This window comes from Sycon ciliatum, chromosome 3 (genome assembly GCF_964019385.1).
Source record: "Sycon ciliatum chromosome 3, ocSycCili1.1, whole genome shotgun sequence".
NCBI lineage: Eukaryota > Metazoa > Porifera > Calcarea > Leucosolenida > Sycettidae > Sycon > Sycon ciliatum.
Genome location: NC_088645.1, coordinates 16,375,712 through 16,390,587, shown reverse-complemented (window position 1 = coordinate 16,390,587; position 14,876 = coordinate 16,375,712). Strand labels below are relative to the sequence as shown.

The window sequence follows — 14,876 nt, the reverse complement described above, 5'->3', positions numbered from 1 at the left end:
TTTTTTTAATAACATAACCCAGCAACAGGTGAGTAGAATGTGCATTGAATTCATGACTGCATGTCCTCCGCCTTCTAACATACGGTCAATTCGTTTTGCCCACGCAAGAGGCTTGACTATTGGAAAAACTACAGCCAGCGCACCCACGGAGACCGAAAGTTCGTACTACGCGCTGATTTTGTTCAAATCACATTTGAAATGAACTCGTCTTCACGAAAGTTTGCCGTACGGTAGTTCATCGTAAACGAACAATTCGGACATAATATTATTATGATGCCTGGCCAGCCAAAGGATTAGACCTAGCTCGTACCAATGGAAAGTTCTCCTTATCAATGTTCGTCCTGATGAGGTTTGCCTGTAAACGAACTTATACAAACGCCCATCACTCTGTGATAGATGAAGGTTTTGGACTTTGGTTTTTACACAGTGGTCTCCTTGATGACAGCAAGGTCATGCTACAGATAACTAAAAAAGTCCCCATTTTTGGTTCTAGAAGATTATTTGGTACTTCCTCCAGCATTACATTTCACCTAGAACATTAACGACCAAGCTTGGCCACACCAAACACGACACGTTGCTTCAACAATTTCAACATAACTATACTATCTTTCTGTACACACAGATTACGCTTGTACAACCGCTGATAAATGGCTTCCGAAACTTTTAACTGTAGTCCATAACCATGACAACCACGGCACAATACAGTGAAAGAAGAGTCGGAATACGAATTGCAACAATCCGGACTAGCTAGTAGATGATTATGTGTTATAATTATGTTATCACTTTGTCCTTCCTTCTTTCTTTCTCTTGTTTGTTCATTTTTCATTTGCAAGTTTAATGCTAGCACACGCATTCAAGTTCGCTCTCACTTTCATTGTTATAATTCACATTTGTAAATTTCACTGCTGTTGTTCTTGGTGTTATTTCTCTAACTTAGATTTTCCATAATACATTTAGTTAAATTTTGTTTCAGTGTCCTTTAGTACAACGACGATTCCTGAGGAGTCTTGTACAAAAACTTGTTTGAATCCGAATTTTTCTCTACACTATTTCTTCATATTTTCATTGTTTTATTGCACATTGTCTACACCGTTTAACATTGCATGAATAAAGTATACACAAATGTCGATTCAGCTTGTGTTATCGATTGCGGTTATCAAATTATTGGCTCCTCGCCGTTTGTTTAAATTTATTATTTTGTGATTTTTGCAGTGTGTGTTCGCGCGAGTGTCCTTCATAAATATTAGGGGTCCGATGGTGAGCCTCGCTCTATTATTCATGTTGCATTGTTGGCAGAGTTGTAACTATGCTGTTTAGCCGTGCCATTCAGATTGCAATGTTCCTTGTAACTCTTAGTTTATTGGGCCAATTTTGTGAAGGATGTTTGGCCCGCCGTTGTTGGCAATGTTTATGCTAGCTTGAGTATTGCGTATAACTAATACTTTAGAAGTAAAGGAACATGATAACTGTAGTGCATGTTAGTATAACACTTTTATGAGATCCGTGCGTGGTGTGTGTGCGTGTGTGTGTGTGTGTGTGTGTGTGTGTGTGTGTGTGTGTGTGTGTGTGGTGTGTGTGTGTGTGTGTGTGTGTGTGTGTGTGTGTGTGTGTGTGTGTGTGTGCGTGTGTTCGTGTGTGTTTTCTTCTCCCTCAGTCATTTTCTCTATTTTTGTCATCGTCTTCTTTGTTTCTGCAAGGTCGCTGTTCTTTTTTATGGAGGGGAGGTATGTTAGGTACCTCCTCCGGTACAATCTTATCTACAACCTTTCCAAAGCTGGCCTGCATGCACCCTGTACTTACCCCCGTACCCACCTTTCGTTCCATTGGCCTGGGCAGCTATTTGCGCGCCCATATTTGCCGTAGCTACCCAGGCCATTTATCTTGGATTCTCTACGACTCGATCTCTCTCTTCCATAATGCAGTTGTGTAGTTCGTTCGTCTCTTCGTCTCCCATTATAGCTGTCTTTCCCCCTAACCGTTCCTGTGTCCGTTGTGTCTGGGGAGAATGACGTCTTATTGTAACTCAACTTCGCTAATAACGACTGCGGATATAACGCCAGAATTTCCATGCCCAGAGCAAAGTCCCATCTAGCTATATAAATGTACATTTATCTTCGGATAGAACGGCTATCTGACTATTTTAGTGCATCGAGGTCATATTTACTGCTTGAGTAACGACTTTCTGAGCTTATGACAACCATTTCAGGTACGTGTCATGCAGAACCCATGGCGATGAATAACGGCACACATGCAAGAAGATGCAGCCAAGGACTCAAGGAGGGGGGGGTTCTTTCTTTTTTTAGGCCACACGTTTTTATTTCTATGTTTCTCGCCACCCGAAAATCTAAAATCATATGCGAGAGGTGGAAAAAATGAAAAATAACCGAAAAACAAAAAAAGTTTACTAGAACTTTGGTCATACTAACATCGACCAATACACCTTGTAAAATAGCACGTGCAGCTAGATTGCGCAACAAACTGTATGCAGTGTACTGTGCTGTGTAGCACGCACAGCATGCACGGCATGCGTTGGCCGAAACTTGAAAAGATCCGCGCACTTGTAGTCACTACACGGTAAGTCAGTCTCGAGTACAACGCTAGCGACCTCGTATCATGTGGCGCGCAGGCCAGGGTGCACATGTGCATGTGCTGATTCCCAATGTGCGGCACAGTTTTTTTTCTTCCAGACTCCTGAATCGTATGCGCGGGTGACGAAAAACACAGCAATAAAAATGCCTGGCCATATTTTGCTTCAAATAGTTGGAGTGATCAGCACAACCACATGCAGCTGTACATGATTTCGGTGTACAGAAATAATCATACATGTACGTGTACATGTCCCTGTAGATGGCTCCAAAAGGCTAATTTTTCAATTTTTTCCTTTGCATATTGACTTTACAGTTCCTTTCATTTGCAATATGAAAATAAAGTACACATTGACATAATGTTACGAGTTATGACTCATAACTAACTGTCCACCAACGTAACCAGATCTTATACAGTCAGCGAGTGCGACAGTCATAACTTGTTACATTTTGTCCTGCATTCTCGTACCGGAAGGCCGTCGCTAGCAGCAGTGAACCCTTGTTTTAGTACCTTGCGTGAAGGTGTTTCAGTTCGTATTTTTATTGATGTTTTATTTTGGTCAATATCTAAAGAACGGAGGGTTTCTGGACCAAGCTGTTGTAGTGGGTGAATGAGGTCCGCCTAGGGACAAAAGGAGCCAACTTTGAGCACAATCGGAAATTTGGCCATGTCCGGTTGCAGTCTGGTTGCAGTCATATGCGAACGATGTGGGCTGGCACGAAAGCCAGAAAAAATACGCGCTCTGGGGCAAAATATGAATTTGTTTGGTGCGGAAAGAGAGCTGCGAGGCCACCACGACTTCCGTAACAACTAGACATTGCGTAGGAAGGGTCGTACCAATGTTCGAGCACAGAACAGCGATTCAGACAGATCGACTAAGACAAGCAAGTCACAAACATTGCGATGTGCAAAGCCACAACTGTAATGACGCGGAGGAAGTATTCAATATGAATGTCTGTATTGTACAGTTGCGGCAAGCAAAGTTTTGCTATGTGATCCACGGCATGCAACACCCGCGACAAGCTGCAACCACGACACACGATTCACAATCTTTTCTATTGGTTTCTGCATCATCATCATCACCATCATCATCATCATCTGCTGTGCATAGTACATGCAGGTGCACCCAGCCTAGTAAACTGTGCTCCATTGATGTTAGCTGCAGTGTGCCACATGTCGCAAAAGTCTAACGTTGGTCAACTGCTCCGACAGTGGCCTTGCGACTGTTTGCAGCAGTACGCAACAGGCAATTCTTTGTCGCAAGTGCTGCATGTCGTATGTCGCATCGCAGAAAGTGTTATTGTGAATTGTGCTTTACGTAACAGCCAATCTCACCATTCTCACTATCCCGTGGTTTCGTAGACCTCCCGACAATACTCTTCTTCTTCTTCTTCTTTTTTGATTGAGGACTGATGGTTGGGCTAGACAAGGATGCCTACACAAGAAAACATAGTAGTGATAAGTAGTGATGAATGATCACTGTTAGCAAAAATTTATGACAAAAACAAAAACTACAACAACAGCAGCTGCTGCAGAGCCACTGCACTAGTACACAAGCAGACAGAAAAATAGGTCATTCCCCCACCCCGCTCCCATAACATGATACCTCATTTACTTGGTCAAAGTTGCAATTTTCATGACGATTTTATAGGTCAACATTGCCTCAGTAACCCATGCCTGGAAGTTTCCATTTTCATACAAACTGTAGTACAATGTAGGACAATTTGCTTTCAAGATGTGCTGCAGCATATACACTCAGCGTATACAACTGAAACCAGCGAGGGTTTGACTTGAGAAAATATCATGCATGCTTATAAAAGAACACCTGTCCAAATAGTGTTCAGTGCACTGGATGCACTTCTCCATTCACCTGGTTGCTTAGTAACTGAAACACAGAGGAACAACCCAGTCGTAAGCAGTTTCGATTCCCTGCATATATACATACACACTAACCATCGGTCTTACCTGTTGCTCGCGTCGCTTCGGGGATTTGGGGGACACGATCTGTCGGGAAATATTCTTCCTTAGGACAGCAGAGCCAAGCTCTAGCGAGCCAGAACCTGCAAATCGTGTCAGCAACACAAGAGCAGGAAATACCATGCGCACAAACAGCAACAAACAAACAGCTAATGAGGACACAGAGAGCAACTGCAACACCAATGACCAGGCTTGTTAGCAAGAAAAGTTACACGGTACACGTCTAGCAGACCCTTTGAACAGCTATAGTGTTGATGTGCAGCGATAAATGTGTGATACAGCCTGGAGAAGGATAGTTAATAGTACCGTCCGTACTCACGTGATGGGGCACTATTTTTTCAATGTCCATCACAGATGGGGCACTATTCAAGAGAGGGTAATATTCAAGAGAGGGCACTATTCAAGAGAGGGCACTATTCAAAAGAGGGCACTTTTTCTTCAATGTTGGTACATTGACGTAATCCAGCGTAAAAACAAAGAAGTCAAAGAAAAACAGAGCCTAACGTTTAATGTTAACTATCACGACTTCGCAGAATCGGCAACAAAAACTATGATTATGATCCTGAAACAACCAGTGTAATGACATGGACAAGAACATTAGCAAACAAACACCAAGCTGGCACATGTGCTTGGTTACAGGCCGGGGGGGGGGGGGCACTATTCAAAAGAGGGCTGTATTTTTTCAATATTCGAGAAGGGGCACTATTCGAGAGAGGGCTCTATTCGAGAGAGGGCACTATTCGAGAGAGGGCTCCCATCCCGCAAGTACGGTATTCTCCCATACTGAATGATTCAGGAGGGCAATCGCAGCAACACTATACATACGACGTCCATGCGCTTTTTCAGGCAGACCATCGTGGTTGTGTCGTGGCCCTGCCAGTGCATCAATGGCATCAGCTCTCGAGTCATACATGATCCTGATAAGGACAAAAGGGCAACACAGAATGCTATTATTATTATTATGGAGTTGGCTTTATTTCACTCACGTTGTCATGACATGAGGTAAGAACCCCATCACCGGGCCAAAAGAGACCAAGGGTAATGAGAGAAAAAATAGATAAATGGCCAACGCAATGGAGACCGAAGCAAAAAGGATTGTAAAAACCAAAGCAAAAATATTGAAAGCCGACGCAGAAACTGAGAGACGGACAGAAATAAGCAGAATGATGGAGGAGGCCAGGACATATTCGAATACAAAAAGATGGAGGAGGACAGGACATATTCGAATACAAAAAGAGTAATCACAAAAATGGACTACCAGTACAGGAATAGACCTGTAGAAATAGAGGAAGAGATGAATGCCGGACATACTCAAATGGCAAGAGAAAAATCAGGCTGTGAGGACCGTCATACTGCACATTCATGGATGTCAAAGCAAATGCAGTATTGGAGGTTTATACGGACTAGCTCTACCCGTAACATGAGGAGCCTAATGCCGGATGCCAAGAACCGACTTGACGATGTTCAGCGTGCCCAGGATAGCACATTGCTGAGCCCTTTCAATGCGCAGAGTGCCTGCCAATGCCAACACAAAGTGTGAGAGGGACACACCAGTCAGTCCACCAAGCGCCCCAACAACCAGGGGCACAACGCGGACATCATCCACATGCCAGATGCGCCACAGCTCTTGGCAAAGGGGAGCGTACTTTGTTATTTTTTCGTGGATTTTTGTGGGCACATTCTGGTCCAATGGAACCCTGACATCCATCAGCAGCACCTGTGTGCTGGACCGCAACACCAGGTCTGGACGGTTGTGGCGCACTTGCGTATCCGTTGGGATATTGAACTCCCACAGGAGCTTCATGTCAAGATTTTCCGTGACAGGCACAAGATGATGCTTCAGCGGGTTGCTTCCCGGCCGACCCAGACCATGCCGCTTGCATAGTGCCCAATGCACCAACTTGACGAGCGTGTCATGCCGTTCGATATACAGTGTTTTGGCTAGGGCTGGGCAACAGGCCACAATGTGATCAACTGTTTCTCCGCGAGTGCCGCAAACTCGACAAATGTCCACAACGTCTCCCCGTCCAATCACCGTGACCTGATAGTGCCTGGTCGCAATGGCCTGATCCTGTACAGCCAGCAAGAGTCCCTCTGTCGCAGGCCTGATCGTTGGCGATTTCAGCCAGCGAAAACTCAAGCCCAGGTTCAAGCCAGCATCAGAAGCTCGTCTCCAGAACTGGCCATGGAGAGGCTTGCCTTGGATAACGGCCAGGCACCGGAGAGCAACGGCCTTCTTGACAATGACTTTTGTGGCAGTCTCCAAGTCGGGTAGGTTAAGTTCACCCAGAAGTCTGGAGGCTTGACGTGTAACTGATTTTGACGGTGCCACATCATTGTCGTGATGGCGCTTAACAGCAGCCAACAGTGGCACGTTTGGGTGGGCTTGTAGGTACCGCGCCACCCGGACACGGGTTCTATCCAGGAGATCCCGGAATGATAGAATTCCTCGACCACCCATGTCACGAGGCAGGTGGACCCTGGTGGCAGAGTCCTTGGGGTGGCGGGCGTGTTCTTTAAACAGTGCTTGGCGGGTCTGTCGGTCGAGTTCCTCTATCTCTGCCTTTGTCCACTCAACGATGCACAGGGAGTAGAGGATGACTGGAATGGCAAAGGTGTTGATGGCTTTGACCAAGTTCCTGGCGTTCAATTGAGACGAGCATATCAATTGAAGGCGGCGGCCGAACTCAGACTTTGCCGTGGTCTTCAATTCGGTGGCGTGAAAATGTGCTGATTCCGGGACACCAAGGTACCTGTAGGATTCCTCCGCCTGCAGCTTAGCAATAGCGTGACCCTGGAGTGTCTGGAGAGCAGACTGCTGATCGCTCTGGGCTCTCCCCCGTTTCAAAGTGAGCCAGCTAGACTTTGACGGGTTGAAATGCATACCAATGCAGTCGCCCATTGACTCCACAACATTGGTCATGGAGAGCAGATTATTGTCGTTTCGGGCGAAGAGCTTCATGTCGTCCATGTACCACAGGTGCGATACAGGGCACACCTGGGCCAGTGGGCCACAGCGGTAGCCAAGACCCGTCCTGGTCAACTCGCCACTGATCGGATTTAGAGACAGGCAAAATAGTTTATTATTATTATTATTATTATTTATGAAAGGATTGGGAGAACTTCAAATTCAAAGGAACAGTAGGGGAAGTGAACTGTCTGAAAAGAGAAAAAATTGCCAGACCCACCAGGACTCGAACCCGGGACCTTGCTTGTCATGAGCAATGCTCTAACCACTGAGCTATGGGACCGGGCTGAACCTAGAAGGCGCTGACAAGTTTTTCACTCCAAAGGCAGCTCACAACACGTGCCACACATACTGATGGCACTTGGGTCTTTCTCCCTCCCCCAGGGGACCAACCACGGTCAGTTTCTGGACCCTACCAGAAGTGAAAGAGAGTGATAAATTTAATGCCATCAGTATGTGTGGCACGTGTTGTGAGCTGCCTTTGGAGTGAAAAACTTGTCAGCGCCTTCTAGGTTCAGCCCGGTCCCATAGCTCAGTGGTTAGAGCATTGCTCATGACAAGCAAGGTCCCGGGTTCGAGTCCTGGAGGGTCTGGCGATTTTTTCTCTTTTCACAGTTCACTTCCCCTACTGTTCCTTTGAATTATTATTATTATTATTATTATTAAAAGAATGGATCAAAGCTGATCCCTGAGTGATTTGAATTTTGAAGTTCTCCCAATCCTATAAAATGTAATCACTTTCTTTTACCTCTGGTATGATTCAGAAACTGACTGTGGTTGGTCCCCTGAGGGAGGGAAAAACACTAGGGTTGAAACGATTATACCAAATACTCGGAATATAAATCTTTACAAGCTAACGAATTGAATATTCGAAAAGACTCGATTACTCGATTACTTGATTATGAATACAGTATACATGATTCTACACGTATGATTGTTCTCTTCTCCACAGGATCAATTTCAAAATTCTGAATTTTCGCATTTTCAGCTTCTAATACTGCTTTTATTTGTGGAAGAAATAATCAAAAAATAATCGATAACCGACCGAAAAAGGTTTAGGTTAATAATTATTGTTTCACCCCTTAAGACCCAAGTGCCATCAGTATGACATACTGATGGCACTTGGATCTTTTTTTAGGGGTGAAACGATTACCAGTCACCTAAACCTTTATCGGTCAGTTACCGGATTAGGAGGCCCGTGTCGTGAGCTGCCTTTTGAGTGAAGCACTTGTCGGCGCCTTCTAGGTTTTGCCTGGTCCCATAGCTCAGTGGTTAGAGCATTACTAACGCCAAGCAAGCTCCCGGGTCATCCATGTTCCTGATACTGAAGTCGGACACCATGTCCTTTGCCGCGACGTCCATCTCCAAAAAGAACTCCATCCCCGTCGAGTGAAAAGGCTTAAAATACTCAATATTCAACCGAGATTCGCGGTCTCACCCTTTCTCAGATCGAATCATTTTTTGTTGTAGCAGTTGCAGGGTATTTCCCCGCCACTACTTCAACAGGAGATGGCTCCAAAGCATGCCTGGAACAAGCCATATCGAGGTCGCAAGCCACCCCTCTCAGCAAGAAATTCGAAATTTCATTGGTGGAAGATATACTATGAAGAGAATTTCAAAAGGTATGTTTCGCAGAGCGATCGCTCAACCTACGTCATTCAAACTTTGCAGGATGGTTCAGACCTACATACCAGCAAGAGTACATGAAAAGCAGAGTGTGCAGCTTGGGGCCTTTTCTGCTATGGCAGTATGGGTGTCTATCACGGCGGAATTCCGTGATTACATCATATTTGGCGCAGATATATCTGAGGCGGGAAATGACGTAGTGCGTACAACTGAGCTGCAGTTGTGCAGAAAGAGACCTGCTTGAATCCTGCTTGTACGCACTACATCACTAAAATGATGTAATCACGGAATTCCGCCGTGACAGCAACCCATCCGAGCTGCACACTCTGGAGTCTGGTTTTCATGTACTCTTGATGCTAGGCATGGAACCACAGGGGATGATGCCATAGCTGACACACAGAGTCCCACACACAGCAGATTCGTGTGCACAGATACATGTACTAAATTAGTGGACGTCGTCATCTTCTTCCCGCTGATCTCAAATGTACTATGACGTGCTATTTCGCCTGACGTTGAAGGACAAATACGTCAGCACATAACGCTATCAATTAAGAAACCCTCAAGGACGCCCTAGCCTCGCCAACAGTGTCCCTATTGTGCTCCAGTTTGGCATCAAGACCACGCACAACGATTTCCTTCGGTTCGGGGCTCATACTCAATGTAAAACTGCGATTCAAACTGCACCGAACTCGTGAGATTCAAGCGATTCAAACAATTATGTACTCATACGTCATGTCACCTTTGACACGTCTTTGGGAAATGCCCTTGAATGCCTTGAAAGTTCGAAAAAAATCGCCAAACAGAAATTAAGGAAATTCTTTTCCAGAGTTATGGCTGTTTGTACAGTGATCTATCCAGTGCGTACGGTACCGTGCACTGCACAAAAACTAGGATCACTCGTCATTGCCCCGGCGCGATGGGGTTACATTACTCCTCATAAACCCGGAAGGGTGGAAGAGCCAATAACAACTCACAAATAATTAATGCTGTTCACATAAACAACTGCTTGGAGATATACCGGTTCTCCGCTCAACACTGTTATATTTCAGAAGACAGCCAGTAAGAATGCACATGCACAATGACATTCTCTGCATGACCATACATATGCCCGCACAGGCTGTGTGTCTCATAATAATAGACACACAGTGCTCTTACCTGCGGTCAACTAAGTCACTTCTTCATTTGATTTACTGCAGCAAGCAAGGACAAGGAAAAAGAACATTGTTAGCAAACATATACATGTACATGTAAAGGAACATGAGCACCCAAAGCTGCTTACCTAAGCGTTGTTGTTGGAGAAAGGCAGCAGCAGACCACACAACAAAACACTGTTAGCTTTCCACGAATGCTTGTCTTCGGCAGGAATCGCACTTATTATAGGAGAAGAAATGTGCTAAAACTGATACGAAAGTATTGCAGGCAAGGACATTGAGCGGTTGCTAGCGAGAAGTAGTGCCAGATAGTAGCTAAAGCAACACCACTGTACTTGAAAAAATAGAAACACCTTGTACAAGTTATAGGTCAGAGGCAGAGAAAGTAGCACATACTGTAGAAACATGCACACAAGACTGACAGCTAGAGGCGGCAAAAGTAATGCGATATTATGTGAGGAGCAGAAGCAACACCTTGTAAAATTTAATAGAACTAGCTGCACAACATGAAGAAAAGGACTTCCTGCTTCCGCAAGCAGTGTAGTTCAGTGCAGCTCGCGCCAAAACAGGAACGACATACATATCCAGAGCAGGTCCCTGGTTGTCGTATCTGCGAATCATCGCATCGATTTTCGTGCTCTCGCCAAACGTAACAAAGTGTGAGGATGAGTTGTGGCCGTCTAGTCCATAAAATCTGACCTTGCACAGAAAAATGAAACACCACAGCAACTGCTAAATTAGTGGTGGATCCATATGGTGGTAAATACACACCTGGCAATATGGCGGTAAATACATGCCTGCCCTCATACGATCTCTAAGCTGCAAAATGTTCTGGCACAGAGGTCTTCTTCTCAGCACCACCACCATCAGTTTGCGCATGGCGCCTAGTCGATACACACCTAGCAATATGGTGGTAAATACACGCCTGCCCTCGCACGCTCTCTAAGCTGCAAAGTTACTGTGAGCTCTCCTTCTCACCACTATCACCTTCAGTTTGCGCATGGCGCCTAGTCGATACACACCTAGCAATATGGTGGTAAATGGTAAATGCATGAGCTCTCCTTCTCGCCACCGCCACCACCATCAGTTCGCGCATAGCGCCTAGTCGATGCATGGTTGGCGGTATCCGACATAGTAGCCTGGTACATCAGGCTGGTACATCAGGCTGGTCCATCAGGCTGGTCCATCAGGCTGGTCCATCAGGCTGGTCCATCAGGCTGGTCCATCAGGCTGGTCCATCAGGCTGGTCCATCAGGCTGGTCCATCAGGCTGGTCCATCAGGCTGGTCCATCAGGCTGGTCCATCAGGCTGGTCCATCAGGCTGGTCCATCAGGCTGGTCCATCAGGTTGGTCCATCAGGCTGGTCCATCAGGCTGGTCCGGCTCAGGCTGGTCCGTCAGGCTGGTCCGTCAGGCTGGTCCGTCAGGCTGGTCCATCAGGCTGGGACATCAGGCTGGTCCATCAGGCTGATCCATCAAGCTGGTCCATCAGGCTGGTCCATCAGGCTGGTCCATCAGGCTGGCCCATCAGGCTGGTCCATCAGGGTGGTACATCAGGCTGGTACATCAGGCTGGTATATCAGGCTGGTCCATCAGGCTGGTCCATCAGGCCGGTCCATCAGGCTGGTACATCAGGCTGGTACATCAGGCTGGTCCATCAGGCTGGTACATCAGGCCAGTACACCAGGATAGCCGGATGCGTCCAGCGGGGACGGAACGAGTGTCGCATCTCGAGCATCCTTGATGGAGAGGTCGGCCTGCTCTGCTTAGGAGCTGTGACCTGGAGCACACAGAGTGTGAACCGGTAGTGATTGAAATGAGCCAGCTGCAAAGATTGACTGCCCATTCCCAATACTGTAGAGGGAGACAATTTCGTCGGTCAATAATTTCGTCCAACTCGAAAGAAAGGGAGTTCGTCCGGTTCAAAATTTCGTCCATTGATCATAAGAGTGTATAGAAAAGATGGACAAATCGACACTAGTCCGGCATTTAATTTAGTCCAAAGGTTCGTTGGACGAAAAAGACGAAATTAAATTCCAGACGAATATTTCTGCTTGTACAGTATGCCCAGTATGGCACGCGGGAAATAGTGAAAATACGATTGTTGTATTGTGCTGTACTGACAGCCACACAGTAATGCTAAAAGTATTCAGTTCAGGCACAATGTGCTCACTGACCTACAGATACCACTGATGACGTTGAACTGCAGCTAATTGACATGACACTTTCAGAGTGTCAGCTATAGCAGCCTGGATGTAGCATTGGACTGCGTCACTGCGCCATCTACCCATGACAAGGATGATGTGCCAGCTGCGGCTCAAGTGTTGCTTCCTCTGGCGGTGTCCAAACACACGCACATGCAAACACACACATGTACACATGTGTATGTGCACACACACACACACACACACACACACACCACATACACACACACACACACACACACACATACACACACACACACATACGCCACATACGCGCATACACACACACACACACACACATACGCCACATACGCGCACACGCACACGCACACACATAATATACACACAGTGATTAAACTAAACACAATCCGTACAGCAACTTGCTAACTTACTGCAGGAAGTCTTTGCGTTCAAGTCATTTTCAAGTCAGCCCTACCCCTGACCTGAAGATGAGCCGGCAAACATGCCGCACAGTGCATGCTGATGGATATACTCCTCCCGTTTGGCACGCATACTCGACATCTATGATGCCAGAACAAAGAGTAATAACGAATCAGTGTGCTGAAGTTTCTGTTCTTGGACAATGCAAATTTGCACAATAGTAGAGTAATTCCAACAATGAACTTTACTCAGAACACTTTCGTGTTCCCATGGTATACTAAAACACATTAGAATGAGGTCTGTCTCGTTGTCCAGGAGACGACCAATCAGTGACGTTGCCGCCAAGGGCCCTATCAGAGTACGGTGCAGATAATGAACTCTGCGTGAAATGTATGGTGTACTACTAAAAGCTAAGCATTTCAGAATGGTGTACGGTTTTTGCCTCCCGTACTCTTTAACTGTACGATTCCCCTTTGTCAACAGCTGGCGGAACCCTATAAAAACCGAAGATCAAAGGCATTATATGTATCGAAAAGGGTCTCTAGAAGCCCCTAAATAGCTCCGCAAGCTACATATATGGATAAGAATGAGGAGCATGGCGAAGGCCCGTCGCGACGATTTGGGAGAGGAGCGGTGGTGACAGCGGGTGAATTCCCCCAGTTGGGACTCCCATTTCTGTCCGCCGCTACGCTTGGACGGTCAATGGCAGCAAGCAGAATGTGTCGCTATCGAGCGCTGGCGGAACCGGTCGGTCCACACAGCGGGCGTGATGTAACGGCCAGCGGAGGTCTGTCGCTCGAGAGAACACCTGAGGGGACTCTGCGGGGACAGTCGTCGTGGTGCGTGCATGCCATCCTGTGATGCATGGGCTAGGGCTGTGCTGTCGAGCTGCGACCATTCACGTGAGCATGAGGGCGTTCAGTATTCATAATACTTATTTTATACCCAATGCTGTAGACAGCAAGCTGTTTCGGCCATAAAGGCCTCATCAGTACAGCTACGAGCTAAATAGGCCGAGCTACTTATTTTATATTAATTAATATTCTTGTTTAGTTGCTTGCCAAAACTCTTTTCTTTTTCATGATCAGTTACGAATTTACACGCTCGTAGTCTGTATCTGTGCTGCATTATCGAGCCATGCAAAATGTTAGCAGCTTGTGATTGGACGAATACAGTTTCTCACCTGCTATTTTCCTAGAACCAAGGGCTTTGAGAATATTCTTGGAACTTTTCAGTGTTACACCTTGCCTAGTTTCTTTCTTGCGCCCATAATAATTACACCGTATAAAATCAGTATGCCATGCCAATTACAATATCAGTATCACCTTCTCTGACGAGCCTTTGATAGGCGAAACAGCTGTCAGAAGGAAATGTTTTACCCGTGACCCCTTCGTTGTTTGAAGTTATTGGTGTGAGTAATGGCTGCCGAGGGTAGCAATGGTCGGCTTTAGAGCGCATGGAGGAGGAGAGTTAGTATATTGTATTATTCAACAGCCGAAAGGTACCGTTCAACAGTTTATTGATAAGAATGAAGCTCGCAAAAAGAATGGACTCGGATGGAGAGCCAAGGATTAATTTACACAAAAAGAGAAAGGACCAAGGAACTACAAGTAACTCGTAACTTTAGTAACTGGTGGTGTTAGTGGACAGTTAGCGTAACTTGTAGTTTCTTGGTCCTTTCTCGCAATAAGAGCTCAGCATTTCATTTGCCTCTATTCTCATTTTAGTACTCCTCAGTGGTGCTGAGTTACCATAACACACGAATTCTCTCTGCACACAAACCACAAAACTACCCAGTACAGTAGAGTCGCGCGCCCAAGAGCGTTGTTTTTTTTTGGGGGGGGGGGCGGATTTTGCAAGGGAATTTCTTATTTTGTCAGCAATCTGGCTGCGTCCTTATAGCGCGTTCTTAGAAACAGTGCGTACTGGATCATATGTATCCCACAAGCTGCCAGAAAACCAACACCGCCGCTCTTAGCTTAAG

At 46.0% G+C, this 14,876-nt stretch overlaps 1 protein-coding gene across 1 annotated transcript in view; it reads right to left on the bottom strand.

Annotated features, from left to right (window-relative positions):
* Positions 1 to 12,628, bottom strand: part of LOC135812506 (serine/arginine repetitive matrix protein 1-like) — a 68,512-nt gene extending 55,884 nt beyond the window's left edge. Inside the window, exons 1-5 of the mRNA XM_065325843.1 lie at positions 12,485 to 12,628; positions 10,313 to 10,347; positions 5,389 to 5,480; positions 4,552 to 4,646; positions 3,922 to 4,021 (exon numbers count right to left, since the gene is read on the bottom strand). Coding sequence (XP_065181915.1) covers positions 3,922 to 4,021; positions 4,552 to 4,646; positions 5,389 to 5,476 — 283 coding nt within the window. The 5' untranslated portion in view covers positions 5,477 to 5,480; positions 10,313 to 10,347; positions 12,485 to 12,628. The remainder of the gene's footprint in view (positions 1 to 3,921; positions 4,022 to 4,551; positions 4,647 to 5,388; positions 5,481 to 10,312; positions 10,348 to 12,484) is intronic.
* Between the last annotated feature and the right edge of the window lie 2,248 nt (positions 12,629 to 14,876).